The sequence below is a fragment of the Tamandua tetradactyla genome, chromosome 14, assembly GCF_023851605.1.
Source record: "Tamandua tetradactyla isolate mTamTet1 chromosome 14, mTamTet1.pri, whole genome shotgun sequence".
Classification (NCBI taxonomy): domain Eukaryota; kingdom Metazoa; phylum Chordata; class Mammalia; order Pilosa; family Myrmecophagidae; genus Tamandua; species Tamandua tetradactyla.
Genome location: NC_135340.1, coordinates 62,772,949 through 62,796,815, shown reverse-complemented (window position 1 = coordinate 62,796,815; position 23,867 = coordinate 62,772,949). Strand labels below are relative to the sequence as shown.

Genomic DNA, 23,867 nt, shown 5'->3' with positions numbered 1-23,867 from the left:
TGAATTTCATCCCAGAGAGCAGTGATGCTTCTGAAGACAAAAATTAACCTCTGCGGACCATTTTCTTTCCCTATATAAATAGGGTCTCCTATTCTGTCCTCCAAATTCCAGCCATCTGGGTCATGTGCAGAGACTGACTCTTATAGGCTTCTGACCATGAAGAAGACTTACATTTTCATAAAATATTAATATGTTTTGGGGAAATGAGATAGAACATATATAAAGCCCCTGGCACACAGTAGCTGGTCAATAAATAGTAGTTATTATTGTTATTATTAAATGATACATGCAGAGACAGTTTCTAGAAGCCATTTTAATTAGAGACATGTAGTGTACAAAAATTCTAAAATGCTATTTACTTGACATCAGTTTAAAGAAGGAAAATCTTACTCTGCATATTAAAAAGCTTGTTTTTCATAATTTAGTTTACACAGATAGTGAGACTGTGTAGACGAGAGCTATGAGCTCCATGTTTGAGAAGATGACACCTTACATTACATGAAGAGCAGCAGCCTTTCGGTGACTCACAGGAATAGAAAATAGATTTGAAGTTCAAGAAATACTTTTTCCTTTTCAAGGACCAACGGTTTTAAATTGTAGTCTAAAATGATGTTTCAATTGATAAAACATAGTTAGCACTGTAGGAACAAGACTTGAATTTCTTGACCCCTTTGGTGTCATAACAGGATGTGATGTTCTCATCCAGAGGACAAGAACCCTGGATTTTATTCCTCATTTTTTCCATCAGTTTGTGATTTTGAATAAATCACCAGGTGCTCACAGAAGTTTTCCCCTTGGGTAAGCAACCCTGCTTTGATGTATGGAAGGAAGGGTGCCTTAGGAAGAGAAGAAGAGACCTCTCTGTAAATAGCTATTAACAACCAAAGGTTATCACATTTGATAGGAAATGGCTTAAACAGGAATTAGCAAAAAAAAAAAAAAAATGGCATATTTAAAAACAAGTTTTTAAAAATCTGGGACAAAATGTTTTTTAATCCCATGTAAATAGGGCTCTTATAGCCTGCTTGTAGCTTGAAATTATTGTCACTTATAGCTCAGATACCATCACGTTACTTTGGTGATGTCCCATTAAAGGGAAGTCTTTATAATGTCCAGGCAACTAAGGTAAATAGAGATATGTATCTTTCGCAATTGGATAAGCAAGTCACACAACAAATAATAGCAAATAGCGGACTTGGAATTGTTTTGATAACAGATAAAAGAAATATATCTACTTATTAATACCTATATTTTTAGTGAGTATCCTGCAAAGGAATTATAAAAATATGTATGCTATTTCTTAGGGAAGGGACTTTGTTTCTTGAGAGCTAAAAAAGTTCTCTGGGTTCCATTACAGCTTTGTCTAAATATTTCAGCTCCCTTGTCATTACTGATTGTTTCCATTTTAACAAATAAACATGTTCTTTCCCCCAATCACTTTAGCAGTGTTCAGAATCCACCCACTGACTTACATTCCGAGCCCACACAGATGTTAAGGACTCTTTTTTTCTCCTTAAGCTTTGTCCAAATCATGGGTATTGCAGAGAGGAATGTCCTGTTTTATGGAGGGAGAATGAATATTTGCTTCTAACCTAGAATACAGCTCATCTGACCTTGATTTAAGAGGGCTGGATTACAACTGGAGATGGTTTACAATTTTTCTGTTCCCCAATATACAGCCTCTGCTGCTCATAATACACAATTGTAATTAGACGATACAATGGAAGAAACAAAACTAGATCACTGCTAGATGTCACCCTTGGTGGATCCTGGCTTTTCACAAGCTAGTTTGTAAGAACCCAGTTCCCATCATGTGATCGCACAGTTAGAGAATGAAGCATACCATCAAGTGGTGTATGATCAGAATTGTCTTCAGTTAAAACTGAAATTCTGGGTAATTCCATTTAGCAAACTATCTGGTTTCTTTTCTCTGAGAAATGTTGCTGGTGGATCTTGTCCATGGGAGAGATTCATATACTTCCAAACCATCAGTGGTCAGTGAGAATTTGCATTAATTTCCTTCCAGCTTCTTATCACGGCTAATTCTCCTCCACTGGCTGTCAGCCTGTGAAAACTACATGGGTGTTCAGTTAAACATGCTTGGCTCAATTTTCCATTCAAATGAAGAAACCCAAGTAGCCTTCATGTTTAGTCTCTCCATTTGTACCAACCCTGTTTCCCCAAGGCCTAATCTGGGAGATTCCACAGTGCAGGCAGCTGGGCTGGATTAGGGTTGACACTACTGAGGTCCAGATCACTGGGATGGCAGGTGTTTGTGGTGTTGATGCAGCTTCTCCTTAAGAGTACTGCCCTAACTTGGATATCAGACTCACGTGGGACACATCCCAAATGTGTGCTCAGCTCTGTGTAGACCCTGCCCTTGACTTTCAAGAGAGCTGTGCAAATAGAACCTTTGAGAGTCTTTCTGATGGAGGTTTGGTGAGGGTTAAGGAGGCTGCAGTGTCAGCCTAAAATTTGAATTTCTTTGCTTTTCTTGGCTTGCACTTCTTCTTAATCTTAAAAAGGAATTTTCTGTCTGGAGCGAACTTGTGGGGGAAAGGGAACATTTGTACCAAAAGAGATGTTCTTGGCAAACATTTGCTGTTTTCTTCATATATTGAAGACTAGAGTGTTTGAATGCGGTGTTTTTATTTGTTTATTTTCCTATGGCTCAGTTTCCCCTTCCATTTACTTTTTTTTTTTTTTTTTTTTTTTTTTTTACATGGGCAGGCATCAGGAATCGAACCTGGGTTCTGGCATGGCAGGCGAGAACTCTGCCTGCTGAGCCACCATGGCCTGCCCTTCTTTTGCTTTTATAGTAAAGTGTGGTTTTAGGCTTAAGTCGGCCATGGAAATGATTGATGAATAATAGTTGATGCATACACACACACACATACGCACATTTTTAATCAGAGATGACTTCACACTTTATGACCAAGTCTTTCTAATTCATCTATTACGTACTAAAAGTGTAAGATATCAAGATAATAACTTATATAAATACTCACAAAATAGATCATTTGTATTGGAAAATTCTCCTAATATTCTAATACTGCAAAGCCCATGATATGCAGGTTCTTGTAAATAGTTCTTTTCACCTTGAAAACATTGCAGCAAGTAGTTACAAACATTTTCTTTACTTAGAAATTTATATTAGCATATTATTAATGATAATAAAAGGAGGGAGACTCCTTTTAAAGGTGTTTTCTTAATTACAAGAATAAATATTGAAGATAAAAGCCATATGAAATTAAGGGTACCTCTGGTCATTAGAAACCTGGAAAGAAAAAGATTATAGCATTAGTGGATTGATTAGCTAGGATCACCTCGGATCATTGTACTTATAAAAAATTGGTGAATATTTCTAATAAGTCTATTAATGCCAATATTTTATAAAACTCCATATTGCAGGACTTAGAATAAAATCCTGATGTAACCAAAGAAATGAGCTTGGATTAGGAAGCTGTGGCACACACACACACAAAACAGCAATAAAAGGAGAAATGAGTTCCAATCAGGCCTGGCTGTGCCCCACGGACAGATCCTTACAAGTTCCCACACCTTTGGGGACCTCTGTGTTCTCCTCTTTGAAACTAATCATTGAGGTGGTGGAATTCTAAGTTCCTTCCACTTACAAAATTTCTCAATCCCATGGTATCGGGAAATTTCAGTCCTTAGACGGTTGGAGCTCTCTGTTTCTGTCTAACTCAGAGATCGTGACAAATGGGTTGGGGAGTAGGAATTATGGCAGGACTCTGCAAAAGTGGTGATTTGCATTGTTCTAACTGAGGTGAGTGATTATCTGAGGAAGAAAAAAAGTGTTGCTGGCCGTATTTGGGAGGGTCTGTTAGGTCAGGTATGAGAAGGTTGACTTTCTTGAATTCCAGTGCCTACTTATCTCTCTTACCCCTTGGTTGGCCTCCCTCCTCATTTCCCTGGCACATGCCAGCCTCAGCCATTCAGTCTGTTACAGCTCCCAGTCCCAAGTTTAAAGCTGCCTGGTAGCTGCCTCCCTGGCCCTGCCCTAATAACCCGATAGGTTCACGTGCCTGCCAAGGGTACAGTAAAAACCTCCTGGACAACGATTGTAATAGTAAGACAATTCTTCCAGGCATATTTTCACTTTGCGATTATTAGTGTTGATGATGCTTTATGTGGGAGAAATCTATCATTATTTTGTTTTGTGCTTGTTCTAAAAGTTATGAAGAAGCCAAAGAACATAGGACCATTTCAGAGCTTCAGATGGAACATTTGGCAAACAGCATGTTTCTGAACACTTTCAAACCATTTAATTGGTTTTCTTAAGTAAACAAAAGGGTAAACCCAGGGTGCTTGCCCAGTTTCTTTTTCATGCCACTGTTTAAGTGATCACTGAAAATTCTTGCAGAAATTAGTCTTCTTGACTTATGGACATTGCTTTCCATTCAGAGTGAAAATGTCGTCTCTACGAGTTTTTGTTCTTAGTTAAGGAAAACCCATTTATGGGTTTTGTTTTGTTTTGTTTTTTCTCTTCTGTTATATTATGGATTAATTTTGGGAAACAAAACATATTTAATTTTACATGTTTAAATTCTTCTCTATAAGACTTTTAAGTTAAAGAATCTGTCTTGGCTAAATTTGGGAATAGTTTTGGAGAATTACAAAGTTTTTAAATAATGTGACCCTAGTCTGGTATTCCTTATTCTGACAAAATCCCCATTAGATTGGATTAGATTTTACATGAAATTTGCTAAAAAACAACAAAAAAATAAAACTCCAACATGCTAGGACTCTAGGAAACTAGGGTAAAGGTGGTTCCATGCACTGCCTTCAGGGAAATTATCTGCAAATGCTTTAATTAACAATGCCTTTAGTGAAGCTTTTATACAAATAAAGCATAACTAATTTAACAACAGTGCTTTCAGTCTAAGAACAGAATGTATAGAATATTACTGAAAAAGCCGTCTAATATGCCGACAACACTGTATTCCTTCATCTGCAGATGATATGAAAACAATGTACATCATTATGGTGACCTAATAAAGATATTGGGAGTAGAAACACATGACTGTGAGTGTTCATGTCATAGAACATTAAGCACCTCGATTTTTAAAGATTTCAGCTAGAAAAAAGGTTAATTTTGCTTTGCAGTGACTGGACACATGTTACAATAATGGAGAATGATAAGAGGCAGTAATAGCAATAGCATCATTTGTTCTTTCTGAATTGAAATTTAAAGCAGTTCAGTATGTGTAGAGTATATATGTGGATGCCAAGTAGATCTATACTGTGGGCAGTGTCAAAGTAAGTAAGACTCTGAATATTACTAAATTATTTAAAAGACCAAAAAAGGCATTTGTATTCGACTGTTTTTTAAGCCACTTGTTATTTTTCCAGACATCAATGAATGTGAGATTGGAGCGCACAACTGTGACAGGCATGCCGTATGTACCAACACAGCAGGAAGCTTCAAATGTAGCTGCAGCCCTGGTTGGATTGGAGATGGCATTAAGTGCACGGGTGAGTTGGAAAGTAACAGCAATTGCTCATCATGATCCACAGTGATTTATAAATATCAAAATATTAATTATGTGAAAAAATTTAATTTGTGTGCTATGGATTTTAAGTATCGCGCTTTCTTTTAATGATGGAACATTTTTTTCTTAAGACCTGGACGAATGCTCCAATGGAACCCACATGTGCAGCCAACATGCAGACTGCAAGAATACCATGGGGTCTTACCGCTGCCTCTGTAAGGAAGGATACACGGGCGATGGCTTCACTTGCACAGGTAGGCTTATCCTGGAAACAGCTGTGAAAGCATCAGGCAGCGAAGTCAGGTGCACCACCTCTTTCAGACCACCAATTCTTTTCTGAAAGCTGAGTCCATTACAGATGGTTTTTAACAGAAATAATTAGTTCTTTGAAACTAGATGCCCCCAGGTCAATCAGGGAAACCTCAGAAGTTAACTCCACAAATGTGTTGCACCATATATAATGATGTTATTAATTTAAAACAAATCACACTCCATCGTGTATATCTTTATATTCTTCTGCTTATTTCTCTATTTTCCATACCACATCCAGCAGTGAGCTTCCTATAGGAACCTATGATGCAAAAAATTGATAAAATAAGCAATAGCTTCAGCACATAGCAGTTGATCAGGTCAAGTCAGCACAACATATTTTTCTCCCACTCAATCATCATCATCATCATTGGTGTAAGAATTACATGTCTGCTTTGTACGGAATTCATTCACTTCTGGTTTTATAATGACATTTTCTTCCTGGCTTTAATTAACAACGATTGACTTTAACATGAACTGTTACGTATTAAATGTATATGATTAGAGACGTGAAAGTATAAACTGTACACACCCACATACACATATGTGTAACATGTATGTACAGACAATGCTTTTGATATCAGGGCTTTGGTATTAAGACAGTAAGGCTCATTACCTATTAGCCGTAAGGTAGCATAGCTGCTCATGGAACTTTCGAAGCATAAGAACTTTGCGAACAGGCCACTTTAGCACAAAAGAGTCTAAGGCCAATTAAGTAATACAACTAGAACTTTTTTTCAACTCACTGAAAATTTCATCATATTTCAACTGGGTTTTTAGCCTGGTCCAGTTAACCTTTGGCATCATAAAATTCCTAATTCTTTAGAAAAAATACTCAAAGCTTCATGTATTAGGTACATATGGTTCAGGTGTTTGGTATTTGTAATGCCTGTAGTTGTTAAAGCTAGGTAGAGATTAAGCAGACAGGAGTTTTTGCTTGGTTTTCTTTTTTTTTTTTTTTTCACATGGGCAGGCACCAGGAATCGAACCCAGCTCCTCTGGCATGGCAAGGGAGCATTCTTGCCTGCTGAGCCACCATGGCCCGCCCTTGCTTGGTTTTCTTAATTGCTATTCTTCTTTTAGCTGCCTCGCTGCGCTGAGCCTAGCACAAACCATGGTCTATTTTTTATTTCCTGTCGTGGAGCTGTCCTCATGTGGGTGGCTGTTCTTGAAAAAGCCTTAGTTTATTCAGTCGATTGATTATTCATTTTACATCATTAGGGATAATTTAGCATTCAGGGTTCTGAATCTGAATCGCACATTCCTGTTCCTTGAAGATTTTAATATTAGCAGTCAAAAGAGAAAAGCAGAGTGAGTTTACATGTGTCAAATAGAAATTACAACGAAACACCATTACGCTCAGAAAATTGACAATCATAAAACTCGATGGGGATTTTTATGGGGAACTGGCGAGCTCCTCACTGAGGAAAGGTAACTTGTATTTCTTTCTGGCTGTAGATCTTGATGAGTGCTCGGAAAATTTGAACCTCTGCGGCAATGGACAGTGCCTCAATGCCCCGGGAGGATACCGCTGTGAATGCGACATGGGCTTCGTGCCCAGCACAGATGGGAAAGCCTGTGAAGGTGACTGATGGGGAGGCCGCTGCCAGCCTTGTGGGGCCTGATGATAGGAGGTTACCTAAACATTCCCAATGTGTGTTTTGTAAAACTGAGGTGTGTTTTGGCTTCACATCTAAACTGGTCCATTCAAGTTTGTGAAGGGGTTAGGTCTCCAGCTGCACCAGTTCTCTGTGCGGAGAAAGTCTCAGCTCCCTGACAGCAAACTGCACATCTCATCCCAGCCAGATGATTTGCATGTTTCGTCCTGTTGGTCCTAGGAGAGAGGGAACATCCAAACGTGGGTAGCTCAATGCTGTCCATCTGTCCCAGTCACGGGAGAAAAGCACTCAAAGTACAGGTGCACCTGTGATATCCTGTTGGAGGATTACCTTTAGATACAGAATCACTATTTTTAATCTCTGCCAGGACTTGGTTTCTAGAAATAAAGGCTTTCTAATAACGGCAGAGCAAATAGTCTTCCCCCTAAGTAGAATAATGTCTTTGTGTATGTCTCCACAGTGGTTCCTAAATAGCTCACATATATGAACGTGGAAAGGTCTTTTGAAAATCCGTGATGTCTCTTAGTACAAGGCTCTGTCTTTTGAGAAGTGTTTGTAGGAAGAGTCGTGAGAATCTTTTCACCGGGAAGAAGTCCCATTAGGAAATACAGGATTCTTCTCTTTACCCACACTTGTCAATTTTAAGCACATTATCCCTCGTCAGGAAAAAATTGGGGACTACAATAAACAAAACAGATTTCAGTAGAAATAAACAAATGATAATGATTGACAGATGTTTTAAACAAGACCCTGATTAATGACTTAGCTAACAATTGCTCCTCGTTAACAAGGCATTAACTGAAGGTCAATATTCATTCCCTCATGTATTTATGTGTAATTGCTGTTTTTTTGTTACGGAGTCATTTGGTGCTCTTTATACAGTTTATACTAAATATGCAGAGTTTGATATAAAATTCTTGTGAGGCGAGAAACCAGATTATGCCGTTAATCACGTGCCTCATGCCTTGTTTACTTTTGTGGCTCTGAACTTCCAAGGAAAACAGGTGCTGTGCTACCTCTGGTAATATAAATAGTCACGGTGAAAGTTGTGCTTCTCTTCACGCTCTAAGGTCAGGTTTTGTTTGTTTGTTTGTTCTTAATATAAATCATTGCTGGCACAGCGCTCAAGGCTATTTAAAGCTAGTCTTCAGGCTGCAATTGTGCCTGCGTGTCAGTTGCACAAGCCTAATGTTAATGGGAGGCAGTGACAGAGCCCTGGAAGAAGCATCTGCAGCTTTTAGATCTTAGCAACAATAAATACCGACTGCAGTACTGGGCATGCAGAGGACTACAAAACAAAGCTACCATGAAGTCTACAGCAAAAAAAAAAAAAACAATGAATGCATAGATGAAAACAGCCAAAGAATTTAGTCTAAGATGACCTGTTTGGCTCTTACTTTACAAAAGTAATGTGAACCTGTGTGAAACACTATATATAAGATACATATATATATGGAGTGCCTAGCACACTGCTTGGCATATAATAAGGGCTAAATAAAAGTAAGTTCTCACCAAAAAAAAAAAAAAAGTAAGTTCTCACCGATGAAACTTCCCTGTAATGACGAAGCATCTAAGTCTGTGAGAGGAATACCTAGGTGGGTGTCCAGTAGCCTTCTTTTTCTTAATAATTAATGTCAGCTGCCTAGTTATATTAGGCAACATCCTTAATGAAAAGTATATTTAACTGGTTCCTTTCTTTGTCCCCCGCCCCACCCAAGATATCAATGAGTGTGCCCTCCCAAACATCTGTGTCTTCGGAACTTGCCACAACCTTCCCGGCCTCTTCCGCTGTGAGTGTGAGATCGGCTATGAGCTGGACAGAAGTGGAGGGAACTGCACAGGTGAGAGATCCATTCCCGTCAAAATCTTCTCTCAGGTCCCGGGGTACCTTTGGCTGTTGGGGCCTGTCTGGGACCGCAGAGGGTAGTCGTAGGGGAAAAAAAGAGCAAGGATGAAGCATTCAGAATCACAAAATAAATTTCCTCAGACCTGGAACTGATTAGACAGGAGCAGTGCAGAGGCAGCAATCAAAGACAGTGCGGAAGCTGAGTTTGGAGCCTTACGATCAAGTTCTTGACTATGGAGGAATGTTCCAGAGGGGTGCTCCGCTGTAAGGCTTTTCAGCCATTTCCTCTTTCCCTTGGGTACAGATTCTGAAAGTTTCCTGTTGAAGATCATGCCCTGGGATCACGGATGTGCTTCTTGACCTTCTCCTCCACAATACATCTGCCTTCACACCCCTCCCTTGCCAGTGGTCACCAAAGAACATGGCGAAAAGGGCTCAGCCACCCATTTCTAGTGCACACATCATTTTCCTTTAGGACAAGGGATTCTCGGGGAACATAATAGAAAAACAAATTTAGAAAAACTGTTAGCACCCAATAGATGGCCACTCAGTTCACCTTAGTGCTGAATTAAGACTTTGAAAGTCATTTGTGATTCTCCTTAGTCCATCTTTCAGGTCAAGGCTACTGAGAAAACAAGTTCCGGTCTATATGGCCTCAGGATTTCTAGGAGAATCTGCCTTTTTTCAGCCACCTAAACCATGATCTGTGGCACTCTAGATTATGACTCTCCTCCTCTACAATGCTTAGACCAGGATATCCTTCCCCAGACACAGATTCTTCCCTTGGTTTTTCTAAAAATGGTTATGATGCCAAGCTGGGTCTCTAGCATACCTAAGGAAGTCATCACTCCAGGGTTCTTGCCTGCTCGTCAGTTTGCCCCAAATCTCCATAAGCATCATTATCTCTAACCTCATTTCGGCTAGTCTGGCCCTGTTCATCCAAGTTCACATGTGATTTAAGCAACTCCCGGGAGGATTACCAGTTCCAAGATGAGGACCCAGGGAGATTGTGTCATTCCTGCTCCCCATCCCCTCTCCGTATCAGTTTTTCGGTTCTTGAGTATTTCATGAGCACTTGAAATGAACAAAAGGATTGTACAGGGATGGAATTTGCCAGAATCCATGTCCTAATTATATAGAATTCGGTCCTTATTTTCGGAATAGAAACTGAGAGTTAAATACTCATTGCATCACTGTTGGGGAGAACTCTTAGAAGGCTTGAAACACACGGAGCCTCTTACATCTGTGTGCATTTGCACTGTGCTGCGTGGAGGCAAGCACACCCGGTGGGAGAAGCAGCAGAGGTTGCCTACTCCTGAGGGTTCCCTGGGACATCTTGCTCTAATTTTATGAAATGCAAGCCACACATATTAAATGTATTTTCTTAAAACCTGTGTCTGAATTTTTGGTTGACCGAGGTCATAGCAGTGTTTTGCCTCGTTACCTCGACTGGAATATTTTTCCTAGTTCCAAAGTTGTATTTTATTCTGATGACAAATTTGAATGCCAAATGTGTTCCAGGGGAAAAAGACCAAAAGACTAAAGACTATGACATATTTCCTTTCTGAAGGGTTCTATTTCAGAAGTGGAAGATCGCATTTCTATGTGTAATTAAAACTAGTTAACTGAAAAAAATTCTTGTTCTCAGAGCCCTAGATTTGGCCCTACCATTCTGTGCTGACGTGTGCCCTGCATTGGCTGATGATTCGTCCCTTTGCTGTTTGGTTTTAGATGTTAATGAATGTCTGGACCCCACCACGTGTATCAGTGGGAACTGTGTCAACACTCCAGGCAGCTATACCTGTGATTGTCCACCAGACTTTGAACTGAATCCAACACGAGTTGGCTGTGTCGGTAAGGTCTTAAAAACCTTTTCAAAGAAGCATTCTATTATTTTTTAAGCAGCATTTAATATTCCACTCGCACACTTTTAAAAAGGCGCACTAATGTAAAATTTCAAACGTGTCCTAAAGCAGGTTCCCACATCCAGGTACCTGCTTTTTGTTGTTGTTTGACCTATATTGTGCACTGTTTAGTTTCTAAGTAAAGGTAAAGGATGGATTTTGAAAAGTTTCAGAAATGGGTTTGAATTTTTGCCTCTCATGTAGAAAGCATCTGCCTGACACCGTTTTTGTTTGTACGTGGTAAATAGATACCCGCTCTGGGAACTGCTATTTGGACAGTCGGCCTCGAGGAGACAATGGCGATACAGACTGTAGCAATGAAATTGGAGTTGGTGTTTCCAAGGCTTCCTGCTGCTGTTCCCTGGGGAAAGCCTGGGGTACTCCTTGTGAGCTCTGCCCTCCTGTCAACACTTGTAAGTTGGTATCCTACTAGTTATTATTACTATTCCTGTTCAGTCTAGTTCTCCTTTTTAGATCCCAGAAGAGAAGCCCAGATGGAGGGACCTCCCACCAGCCTCTACTCTTATTTCACAAGATTAAAGAAAATCATGTATGCAAACCACCTGGTATGGAAAGGAGATCAGTTCTGCCAGGACTGTTGAGGGACCCCACTCTCAATTTGGGGGTCAGAAAATGGCCCCAGCAGACTTGCACTAAAAGATTAGATGGGGCAGGTAATGTCTTGCTTCTATCTGAGTGCAAATCAGATAGCATTGTCTTAAAGAGGATTTCCCAGCCTAGGTTCTTTATATCACATTAGTTATCTTCCAGGGACATAGTGTTTGATCTCTTTCCTCTTGTCATCCTCTGTTTCATTTCAGAAGCTCTAGAACAGACTCAGAATATCCCTAGGTGAAGGAGAAGCAATTAGTTAGGCAAATGTGAAATGGAAGATTATTCTATTCTTATGGTATGGCTTACAAGAAAGTTCTAGAATGGGATTTTAAGGAAATAAATATTAAGCCTTCCAGAAAATAAAAGGCTTTCCATTTTCTAAGTGGGTCCTGTGTTATGATTGAGAATCATATGTAGCTTCTGTGGCAAAGTTAAGTGGCTATTACTGGTAGGGTATAGTGAGATTGATTCTTTCCTTGCCAAAGGGTTACTTATTCATTTCTTCTACTCATTTGTTGAATACTCTGAGTAGGCACTTTGAGCATGCAAAGATAAATTAGACTAGCTCCTGCCCTCTAGGAGCATGCTGTCTATCTGCAAAATAGGAGCTGTACTCAGTGTGGGGCTCAATAAGTCACCTAAGAAGACAATAAAGAACAGTGGCAGTGTCATGATTGAGAGAGTATGGTTTGGTAGAAAAAGCACACCTGGTTTCAAATTAGGAAGGTACCACTTGCCATCCATGTAACCTTCGTCAAAGCACTCAACCAGTCCGAGTTTCCTCATTTGTAAAATACCTCAGAAGGTCAAATAAAATCGTAACGTAAAGCACTCGGCATAGAAATGCAGTCTAGCAAGCAACTCCTCCTGTCTTTTCTTCAGAAATGAAGGTAAGTTTTGGTTGGGAGAGGACAGTGACAACTTTGTGAATTTTTAAATTGGGCTTTGAAGGAAGAGAGGGTGAAAAAGAAGGGGATATGAAAGAAGAGGCTTAAAAGGAGTACGTGATTACAGAAAGAAGAGAAGAGAAAAAGAAAAAGAGGACGGTAATTAATTTCATTGGTGCTGAAAGAAGTAAACTAAAATTTTTAAGTGGGGGAGCCAGCTCTATAACTTAATAATGATTACCAAAGCAATAGAGATCCACCACACTCAAATCTGAATTAGAGCTGGAATTGGAATGTATAAATACATGCAGTTATGCATACATGCATATAATTTCTGAAAGCCAAGACAGAGATTATCACTTTTGGAAAGAACACGATGATTATGAAATAACCAACTCTCATAGAAGTTCATCAGGTTGATGCAGCAGATTAGGGTCAGTCTTATTCACACGTCCTGTATCTATTACGGTGCTGGTGTGTAGCACTGAAATAAATGCTTTTGAGTGAACTAGTTGGGTGGAAGAATTTAATGGGACAATCTAAGGAATGTGTAGGAAGGTGTTTATGGAAACTAGGGGAATCAGTATTGCCAGTGGTAGAAATATAGGGTCAAGAAAGATCTAGTCATAAAGAAGAGAAGTAGGACGGGAACCAAGAGAGATCAGCTCTTCCTAAGGTTCTCTTTGGAAAAGATTTTGAAGACAGACAGGCCAATTGATATTATTAAAGGAAACTGTAATTCCTAGGAAGTAAAGCAAACAAAACAAAATTGGAAGAGTTTGTTAGAAAATGAACAGGGAATAGAGATTTTTAAAGAAAATGCTGATGAAGGAGATAGGAAATAAAACAGTTCACAATAATAGTAAAAGGTCGAGAGAGTAGGTGGAGGATTTAAAGACTGAAATAGTTGCCATTCTATAGTTGTACACACAATAAACTCAATTTGAAAATTCCAGGTTTACACAAAAATGGTAAGTGGCTTCAGATGCGTGGGGTACCTGCTAAAGATCCTGAAAATGAATCTTTCTAGTTGTATATGTCAGTATTTTCTTAAGGATATCATTTCTAGAAATTTTAGATGTCAACTCAATTTCCTTCTTGTTTCTATAGCTGAGTACAAAATCCTTTGTCCCGGAGGAGAAGGTTTTCGACCAAACCCCATCACTGTTATTTTGGAAGGTAATGTTGTTTCCTTTATTTTAAAGAGTGCACATTTTGAACTTTCTTGGTGTATTTACAATGCTGAAAAGAATGTTCTTGTTTTCATTTTGGTAGATATTGATGAATGCCAGGAGCTGCCAGGGTTGTGTCAAGGGGGAAAATGTATCAACACATTTGGAAGTTTCCAGTGCCGCTGTCCAACCGGTTACTATCTGAATGAAGATACCCGAGTGTGTGATGGTAAATGGCCCTTTTGAATAATAAATTCTTTAGATTATTCACAAATGCCCTCAAAACCTGTTGCAATTACCAGGAAAACTGGATACTTTAACAGTAATAGCACAGTGGCGTAAACAAGAACATAGCCTGGTCAACATGTCACACCCGTGGCAGCTGCACTCATGTTATGAAATGACGTCATTTCCATTAGACCCTAAATCTCCCTCTTTCCCTGAGGAATGTGGAGTTGTTTTTATTTTGGTCCATAGTCCTGTTTATGCCTACAAAAGAGTTTACCAGATTTTAAGAAAAGCCATTTTTTATTAGTGTAGCTCTTGCTTCATTTCCTGAACTTCTATATTCTGGTCAACTCTGGTCTCCTCTTCCTTTCTCTTCACCACTTATTATCTGTACTCATGCATTTAAATGAGCTTCTCTTAGAAAGCAGCCCTTTGCCTTTATGATGTAAATGTTGGCCCCTGTGTACATCCTGAGTTACTGAAAAGAGAGAATATTGACCACTTGTAGATTTCATAGCACTTGGGCCTATATGTGACTCCACATACAGGAGTCACCTGATAGTTAAGGACGAGACCTTCTTGTGTTCTGCATGAGAAATATCCTCCTGTTTCTCAGAATGTCTCATTAAGTGGTTGAGTACTAGTTAATCATCACAGTGCAAATAACACAACTCTAAGGGGCCATGGAGTCAACACAATTATAATTAATCCCTTTGTTTGAAAATGGGGGAGTAGGGACAGAGACATGAAATACCTACTTCAAGCTGTCTTACAGATGCAGGTTCTTGAAGCCTTTGGGACATATCACAACCTTCCATCGATTTTCTGAACATATGGAGTACATAGCTGTCTTTCTGAGAGATATTTGAGAATTATAATTTCTCTATCTCTGCATGTCTTTGGGAATGTCAGGGACTTATTCATTAGGAACTCATTTCAGAAGGCAAGAGTGCCATCTCTAAAATCTTCTTTCCTGAAAATGCACACACTGGCACACAAAGGGACACTAATAGGTTAAACACCTAGTTTTCTTCTTGAGATTTCAGAGTGCCCTGTACATATTCTGCTCCTTTGTCAACATTTAAATTGACATTGCGTTACCAGGCCAGTTCTAAAGTCTGAAGTGTTTGCATTAACAGACCACCCTCTCTTTGGATTATAGATGTGAACGAATGTGATACTCCCGGAATCTGTGGTCCAGGGACATGTTACAACACCGTTGGCAACTACACCTGTATTTGTCCCCCAGACTACATGCAAGTGAATGGGGGAAATAATTGTATGGGTAAGTCCAAGCATTTCTCAGTAATGCATGTTTAGTCTTTATCTGCAAAATAATAAAGAGTTTACCAGCTCAGCAGTTAGTGCTTAGTGCATGTTACTCATCAAACTGAGTGTTGCCATCCCTTTACTATCTTTGTGAGAAACTCCTCCCCTGTAAACCATAGTCTTGGCATTTTTTCACCACCTCTTATGGGTGGTTGGAAGTTTTCTTTATAATGTAATTTTGGAAAATCCCGAACAATGGTTTAACAGTACTTCTTTTGTTTGACTCTTGGGTGTATCTTTATACAATTATATTTACGGCAGTGACCTACAATATTAAAACATCATGAGTCGGAAATGAGAAATGTACTGCCAAATAGCAGGGGAGAACTGTGACTAGGGGAAGAGGCTCATGTAGTTTATTCATGCTACAGATACGTAATGACTTAGTTCTGTGGCACAAAATACCAGGGAATATATTTCTTGAAGTACTTTTTATTGTAGGAGCACAGGTAGATGGAAAGTTGTCTTATAAAGAGCTTTTCCTAACCTGATCAAAAAGTCAGGTTAGGTTGTAGAAGACATTTGGACTTAAACTCATTCCTTGGGGTGCCTTGTGATTTCCCTGCCATATCACCAGTCCTTTTCTACCTCTTTTCCTCTAGATATGAGAAGAAGTTTGTGCTACAGAAACTACTATGCTGACAACCAGACCTGCGATGGAGAACTGTTGTTCAACATGACGAAGAAGATGTGCTGTTGTTCCTACAACATTGGTCGGGCATGGAATAAGCCCTGTGAGCAGTGTCCCATCCCGAGCACTGGTGAGTTTTAGTTTCCCCATAACCCAAAGCGTAGGGCAATAAATTGCCTATGAAATGTTGGCAAAATCAGTTTTCAGCAAAGGAAGAAAAGGATGCTTTAGGTTCAAAAGAAAAAAAAAAACTCACAAAGGCAAATATTTTGATTCAAAACTAATCCTGGTCACTTCCAGCTGAAAACTGAGTCACAAGATATACTTTCTAATTTATACAATGATTCATAAACCAGGTTTGTAGGCCTCGGCCTATCATACAATATATACATGGTTATCACTATTATGGAGTTTACCATATAACTAAAAAACCAGTAACATCAGGCAAGCCAATGTGACATTAAATGACACATAATTTCTATTATTTATAGGTAGTCTTGTTCCAAAAGGAGTTTAAAGCATCCCATAAAGATACAAATATAAAATAGGAAATAAACATAAGGCAAATGACAAACAAGGGGGAAAAAATGGAGCAAGGATAGTATACAAAAGCCAAGCTGGGAATTTCTTCATACATGCCAGAGATGAGGAATAACTTTGGCTCTAAACTTTCTAGGACCCCATATAAAAAGGGAGATATGGTCAAGATTCTTAGTCATCATAAAGTAAACTTGTCATTAAAGAAAACTGCAACTGTTCTCAATATTTAGACCTGAAAGAAATTTCTTCATATATCCTCATAAGAAAAATTATATGATCCCATTTGCTTAAAAAAAAGCAAATGGCATCTTAAATTACATCCTTGGAATAAATGAGATGAAGACTCTGGTGAACTGTTCTTGTATCAGACAATATACAGTTAACCCATGTATGATAATGTCATCATTTACTAATATTATAATTGTGTATTAAATGAACTATCATGCAAGGTATAGATTAAACCCCTACCTCATTCTTCACAATGACATGTAAAATATCAAATCTATTGTCTGGCACCACCTGACAATGCATGCAATAGGATATTGTTTAGTAAAACATTTCCTTTCACCCATTGCTTACCTGAGCAATAAGGTGACAACCACCACTTAGCACTGTGAGTTACCTCCACCCTGCAGTATGTCTCTAGGCCAGGTGGTTGGCAAACTGCAACCCATGGGCCAAGTTTTGTTCCAAAAGCCTGCCACCTGACTTTGTACACCTGGCTTGCTAAAAATGATTTTTATATTTTTAAATGACTGGGGAAAAAATCAAAACAATACTATTTCATGACATATGAAACTTACAAGAACTTCAGATTTCAGCACCTATCAATAAAACCTATTAGAACACAGCCATGTTCATTCATTTACATATCGTCTGCAGCTGCCTGAGAAGCAGAGTTGGGTGGCTTTGATAGACACTGTATAGTCCACAAAACCTAAAGTATTTACTATTTGTCCTTTTGAGGAAACATTTGCTCGATTCTGATCTTCTGATCATACATATAAGTAAAAAATCAAGGTGTTAACTCACTTAACGTATTTTTATGTGTAAAACAATATGTTTTTCTGTCTTTCTATATGTATTTGTTTTCAATCATATTGAAGATACATTTATTTTCATAAACTGTTCTACTTTATTCAGCACATTATAAAATATACACAGAGCTTAAAACTTTTCAAAGGATTCGATTTTTCAAAAAGAAGTGGAAATTCCAGTATTTTCTTATTTATCCTAATAAATCATTGCCCATGCCCCTGCAGACCACTTTGGAGATCCTTTATTTAGATTAATATGCACTTTCAGAAATGTCTGAATTCTAAGAATCTACATGTTTTTACTATAAAATGCAAGATTTCTGCTCCATGTTCAATACTGGCCAAATCCAGTTATGGCTTTTTATTAGCTGTGGAATCTACATACATTTTAGGAGTCCTGGAACTATCTCTGAGTGACCAGTGTCAGCTGGCACCTGCTGGAAGAGGAGACTCATAAATTAAGGAAATCAAGCATTAGGAGAAGAATGTTATATTTTGGTTAACATACTTCCAGAAAACTCATTAATTTTCACTGGTTTTGACTAGTAAGGCAGTGGGCATCTTGAGCTTAGGTAGATACGGTGGTGATCTGGAATTACAGATAATCAGAGTTACAAGGGACGTCAGGTGGCATTTTGTTCATCCTTTATTTCAAATTTTGATAAATTCAAGCGCCAGAGGGAATGAGACAAGCTGTACCAAAAGAAATCCAGCTCCAGAAATTGAAGTCATGACCAAAGTTGGCTGTTTGATCGAATTTAGCCATTAATAAACCTGATGTCAAGAACTTGGCGAGGTGTGCTACGTTATCCTCCAGTCTTCCGAGGAGCTGGCTTTTGTAATAGTCCCTCAGACCCATAGGTCCCTTAATGCAAAGTGGAAAGAGCCTCTCTTGCCAGTCCCTGCCACTCTCTGGCTTCAGAACTGAACAGCATCCACATAGATACCCAAACACTTGCAGGCAAGCTGAGTGGGATGAGCAGGGTGTGATGTGGAGACTCTGCTTCTCCATCATTAGCACAGCAGCTTGGGAGCCTCTGTTCTTCAATGCTTGTCTTACAGTTTCTATAGGTATGCTCACGTTTCCTTTTAGTTTAAATTCTTCAAAGTACACAGAAATACAGTGAACATTTTAGAATGTTTGCAAAGTAACTTCTTTTAGTCACGCTTTTAACTGACCCTTATCCTCCCCCACCCATCTTTGTTTAATCACTGCAGATGAATTTGCTACACTCTGCGGAAGTCAAAGGCCAGGCTTTGTCATCGATATCTACACGGGCTTACCCGTTGGTGAGTTATAATGGCATTCTCGAAACTCTCTGGGTTTTGCCTTTTTGTTGGAAAAGGGAGTATACACCATTATTTTCTCAATTTGCGTTTTCCTTCTTAGAAGGAAAAGTCGTTAAACAGTGCTATTTAGCTTTATTGAAACCCAGGTTCTTGGTTTGAAACAAATTTTGCAAACACCCCCTTTAACTCCACCCATCTGGCAACAACGTTTGTTGCTCATGATTAAGGGTACTGGAAAGCTTTTCACAGAATTACAGTCAAGCTTAGTTGAACCAACCCTAGGCATCAACAAAGAGAGAGATTCTGGGAGTAGGGCCAGTTGACGTTTGATTTTACTGTAATTCTCAGGCCTTCCTTCTAAGACATAAGTTTAAAATGACATTTCACACCAATCCTTATGTGTAGGTTGCTTATGCAAAGTCTCCTTTCATCTCATTTAGAATCTCAGGTCATCTGCTTTGAGAATTGCAGATGTGAAATAAATATACTTTCAATCTGGGGCCCCATCTGGTAACTGGAGCAGAGACTGCTAACAGTGGTAGAGGTGCTTGTGCAAGATTCAGACGTATTGCACAGCCTTCAGCCAATGTAGGTCATGCCTTTGTGGTTTAAACCAAATAATGCACAAGTAGGATGGAAAGCTATTGCATTCTCAGAGTTTTTCCCTAGTGTGATTTATATGCATCCTTAGATGCCCTCTTAAGTCTGAGCAATTATGTCTAGTAGCAAACATCACCACTTGCTTTGTTCCACCTTATTCGTAATAAGTAAACTCAAATCCACATCAGCCTTTCCAGTGACCTTGTTTAAGAAAACAAGGATCTGGTCCAGCAATCAGCCTGGCTCCTTTAGTGCCAAATCCATATAGCTCCACAGTCTAGTCAACGTCCAAAGAAACTTCATGGTTTGGAAAGAAAAACTGCTAAATGACATTGGCATGAAACACCTGGCCCTTGCTGCTTTATTTTTCCCCTTCCCAAAACAGATCTTTTAATCTCCCTAGAATCTCTGATCCGAAGATAAGTGGTCTGTATTAGTAATGGTTCTCCATGGATGGACCAGACATGGACCCCAGCAGCGCCTGCCTTCCACCGTTGGTTGGCAGCAAGCAAAGGCTCGAAACATCATTAGTATCATCCGCTAGTAGAGCTGAAAAGGCCCTCAGAGTCATCTAGTCCAAATGCCTTTCTTTACAGTTGAGGAGGTAGAGGCCCAGACAGAAGGGACTCAGCCAAGGTCACCTAACTAATTAATACCAGAGCTGGGGCCAGAATCCAGTCCTGACTCACAGCCTGCTTTTCCTCCAGCTCTTGAGTATTGGAAATGTGGTATTTAGCAATATACTCATTGTTACAAAATTCCACCATAACAAAATATTTAGATGGCTGAAAAACTTTGTTTTATTTAAGCTTTTATATTCTCCTTCTGAAAGGTCTTAGGATTGTTGGCACATGGAGTCCATTTAAATGGGGTTAAAACAGCACATTTGTTCATCTTGTCTTAAAATATAAACTTCTCCAAGTTGCAGCTATAAATGAAATAAAAAAAAAATCATACAGAAAAAAGAAAATATAATTTTTAGTATGCCCCAGTAGGCTATTTTATGCCTAACAATGGCTAGATATTTGACTCAGCCTGTGATTTTTAAACTTGATAATAATATACCACTTATTAAAGCAAGTGAACGTGAATATACTAGTTCATGTTTTAACCCACACCAAAAGAATAGCATCTGAATTTGTGGGGGGGGATGCTGTACAGAGTTGTGATGCTAGTTCACATAGCTTTTTATGGATGAATGATAAGTGTGTGAAAAATCTAAAAACCTAATTGTCCACATTCAAGTTAATAGTATACTCTTTGGGGTTTTAAGCTGTTTTCCCATTAATTGATCAGTTTGCTTTTGAACAAAATCAAGCCCATTAGAAAGGGGCCTAAAATAAATCTTTGGCCTATCAAATTTCCCCTTTAAAACAGGTTGGTTTTAGAGTATGATTTAAAAAAACAAAAAAAGGCATCAATCAGCTCTAGTAGACTCCTGGGCAGTCTGTGTGTGGCCCTCTGTTCACAAGTTAGGTGAGCAGAGCACCTTGCAGAGGCTCCTGACTGTAATATGTAAATGAAAGTACCTCAGTGACAGTAACAGAAACCCAGAGAGCTAGAAAGACCTGTGATGCAGACCATCACTCTACACCTCATCCCAGCTTCTGGGGTTGCTTTGTCGAGCTCTGCCTAGAGGCTGCTGGAGGGGCTCTTCAAGAGAACAAGGTCTTGAATAAGGGTCTTGAGAAGACTGTCTGACTGCAACGTGGAAAAGTATACAGGAGGAAGGATGGCCTGTTAGCGGATTCCTAGCCTCAAATCCTGACTCAGCCTCTCATTGGCTGTGTGTTCTTTGGCCACTTCCATCCTCTTGCTCCACCCCAGGTGCATCATCTACATAATGAGGCTGGTCATTGTACCCAGAGAACATCACCCAGGGTGACTGGTGACTCAGTCAGTAAGTACAGGGTGGATGCTTTAGGAATATATGGGGCACACAGCAAGGTAGCCTCTAGTAAGATTATTATTATTACTATTGCTGTTATTATCCCAGAGGACACTTAAATGGTCAGGGTGTCAGGCAGGTAGACAGAAAGTGGACAGAGCCGGTGAGTGAGGAGGAGAGACCTGCCTACCAGGCTCCCTCACCAGCTGGCCAGTCCTGCTCCAGCAGCCTTGGGCCAGCTCTGCTCTCACTCCTACTTTGGTCCTGTTCTAATGCTCACCAACTCCACCTTCAGACACTGGTTCTTAATAGACTTGCATTGAGCCCTTGCCATGTGTCAGCACCGTGCTAGGGGGCCAGAAACCCAGTGGTAGCCGGCTGAGGGGGCATGGACTGCAGCCGTTCTTCCTCAGGGCTGAGTCGATCTTCAAGGCAGCTGGCCCCCAGTTATGTCTTCACATTGGACTTTCTTTCTAAAGCTAAATGAAGCAGGAAAGGGGAGTTGAAGTGGGATTTGAACGATCAGGGTCGACTGTGACCATGGGCTCCTCCTCTGCTCTTCACCAGCTCCTTTCTTATTGTACTCGGACACCAAGACACACTTTAGTAATCACCTACTCTTGGCGATTTTATTCTATTCACCTGGTTACAGTGCCCAGTGGAAACAAAGATGGCTTCCACCTGTATGAAACTGCTGTTATAAAACAAACCGCCAAAGACAGAGACTAAATCTAGATAGTTACATGAGTGTCCAGAGGGTGGCTTACTTTAGTTTGCCATTCATTGATTGATGTGTCCCCAGTCCCACTACCAACACCCCAACACACACACACACACACATGCATTCTTTCTCTTCTTTGGTTATAGACCTCACGAAGAACCTTGCATTCAAGGCAGCTGACTTTCAATCCTCATTCACTCTCCACAGGGATAATGTGCTTCCTGTCACTCACACATGGCTGCTCTGTTTCTAGATATTGACGAGTGTCGGGAGATCCCAGGGGTCTGTGAAAATGGCGTGTGCATCAACATGGTTGGCAGCTTCCGATGTGAATGTCCAGTGGGATTCTTCTATAATGACAAGCTGCTGGTTTGTGAAGGTAAGTGATGTTGTGACTGTCATATCCAGAAATGAGCAGCCCGTGAGCTAGTGAGCCACATACACATGGCAGATTTCACAACATTGGAATTTTAGAAATAGTGAGGGACATGGTGTGGAACAATGTGAAATTTCATGCAAACAAATTTGCTAATTCCCAGTGGAAAATCCAGGACTTGCCTTCTTCATCCACTTCCCCAGCGCTCTGCCCAACCCCCAGCCCCCCACACAATGTATTAGATTTCTCAACTGATATGAAAAAGGTTTGAGTTCCTGGGTGTGTCAAATTGATTGTTTTTGTTTCACAATTGCTCAAAGTGAACATGAGTGGTGGGTAGTCATCTTTAGTGGCCTCTCAACGTCAGAGTTTTCTTCCAAACGGAGACTTTGCTACTCCCAAGTGAAAACACGGTTAGGACGGGTATTCCAAACGCATGAGAAAATTCTAAATGGCAAGAAGAGCAAATCTGATTTTATATGAAGAATGTTGGCATGAATGCAAAGGGTACTTTTTTCATTTTTCAGATTCCCCTCCTGTTGTCATGAGTATGTACTGCAAGTCTGGGCATTCCTCACTGCATTATATATTTTCCCCTCCATCTGGGGAAAATAGTGTTCTTGCACATTTTGGTAAAAGGGGCATTAGTGGTTTATTAAATATACCATGTGCCTTGGGAGAGCTGGAATAACTCTCTATTTAATACTTAAGCTTGAGGCCTCTGGCAGGGCTTTGTTTATGTTCGAAAGGGTCATTACCCTTACCAGATACATCAACATTTTAATGTTGAAACCCCTTTTCTCCTAAACCAGAGACAACTTACAGACCGTGAGTAAAGTCATCATCATAACCACACGCTTGTTAAATCTTCCTCCCTCAGACCTCTGGCTACTCTAGTTAGGTCAGCCCGTGTCCCTGACCTTGACTGCTGTGTGGGGTGGTGGGGATGAGGTGTAGCCATCCAGAGCCTTCCTGGGGAGATAGCTGCGTCCCGTGTTTGGGTGGCCATGAAGGATCAAGTGACTGGCTAGGAGAGAAGAAGGGAGTCGACTGCAGATAATGTCATAGCATGAGGGTGAGCTTCCTTCCTCACATCCACCCTTTCCCTCTTTCATGTGTCCCTCAGGATACCTGCCGCCTTCCTGGGACATCTCCCCTTCTCCTCCATTCAGAGATGGTTTTGAAAGGACGGTTACTTTACCCAGTGCCTCTTTGGTACTTACATTTACTTAATGACAACCCTTGGTCAGAACTGATGGGCAAGACCACCCATGAAACCTAGATCTTGCTACACCCATGAGATTGAAAACATACAACGGGACCAACATAAGGCACTTTGCTTCCAGGTTGGCATTCAGT

At 40.0% G+C, this 23,867-nt stretch overlaps 1 protein-coding gene across 2 annotated transcripts in view; it reads left to right on the top strand.

Annotated features, from left to right (window-relative positions):
• Positions 1-23,867, top strand: part of FBN1 (fibrillin 1) — a 239,421-nt gene that overhangs the window by 174,173 nt on the left and 41,381 nt on the right. The window contains exons 32-43 of one of the 2 annotated variants that reach the window (XM_077127802.1): positions 5,377-5,499; positions 5,648-5,770; positions 7,284-7,409; positions 9,163-9,285; positions 11,022-11,144; positions 11,443-11,607; positions 13,807-13,875; positions 13,972-14,097; positions 15,259-15,381; positions 16,028-16,186; positions 18,852-18,923; positions 22,386-22,511. The exons of the other annotated variant lie outside the window; for it this stretch is intronic. Coding sequence (XP_076983917.1) covers positions 5,377-5,499; positions 5,648-5,770; positions 7,284-7,409; positions 9,163-9,285; positions 11,022-11,144; positions 11,443-11,607; positions 13,807-13,875; positions 13,972-14,097; positions 15,259-15,381; positions 16,028-16,186; positions 18,852-18,923; positions 22,386-22,511 — 1,458 coding nt within the window. The remainder of the gene's footprint in view (positions 1-5,376; positions 5,500-5,647; positions 5,771-7,283; positions 7,410-9,162; positions 9,286-11,021; positions 11,145-11,442; positions 11,608-13,806; positions 13,876-13,971; positions 14,098-15,258; positions 15,382-16,027; positions 16,187-18,851; positions 18,924-22,385; positions 22,512-23,867) is intronic. 2 annotated transcript variants of the gene reach the window in all.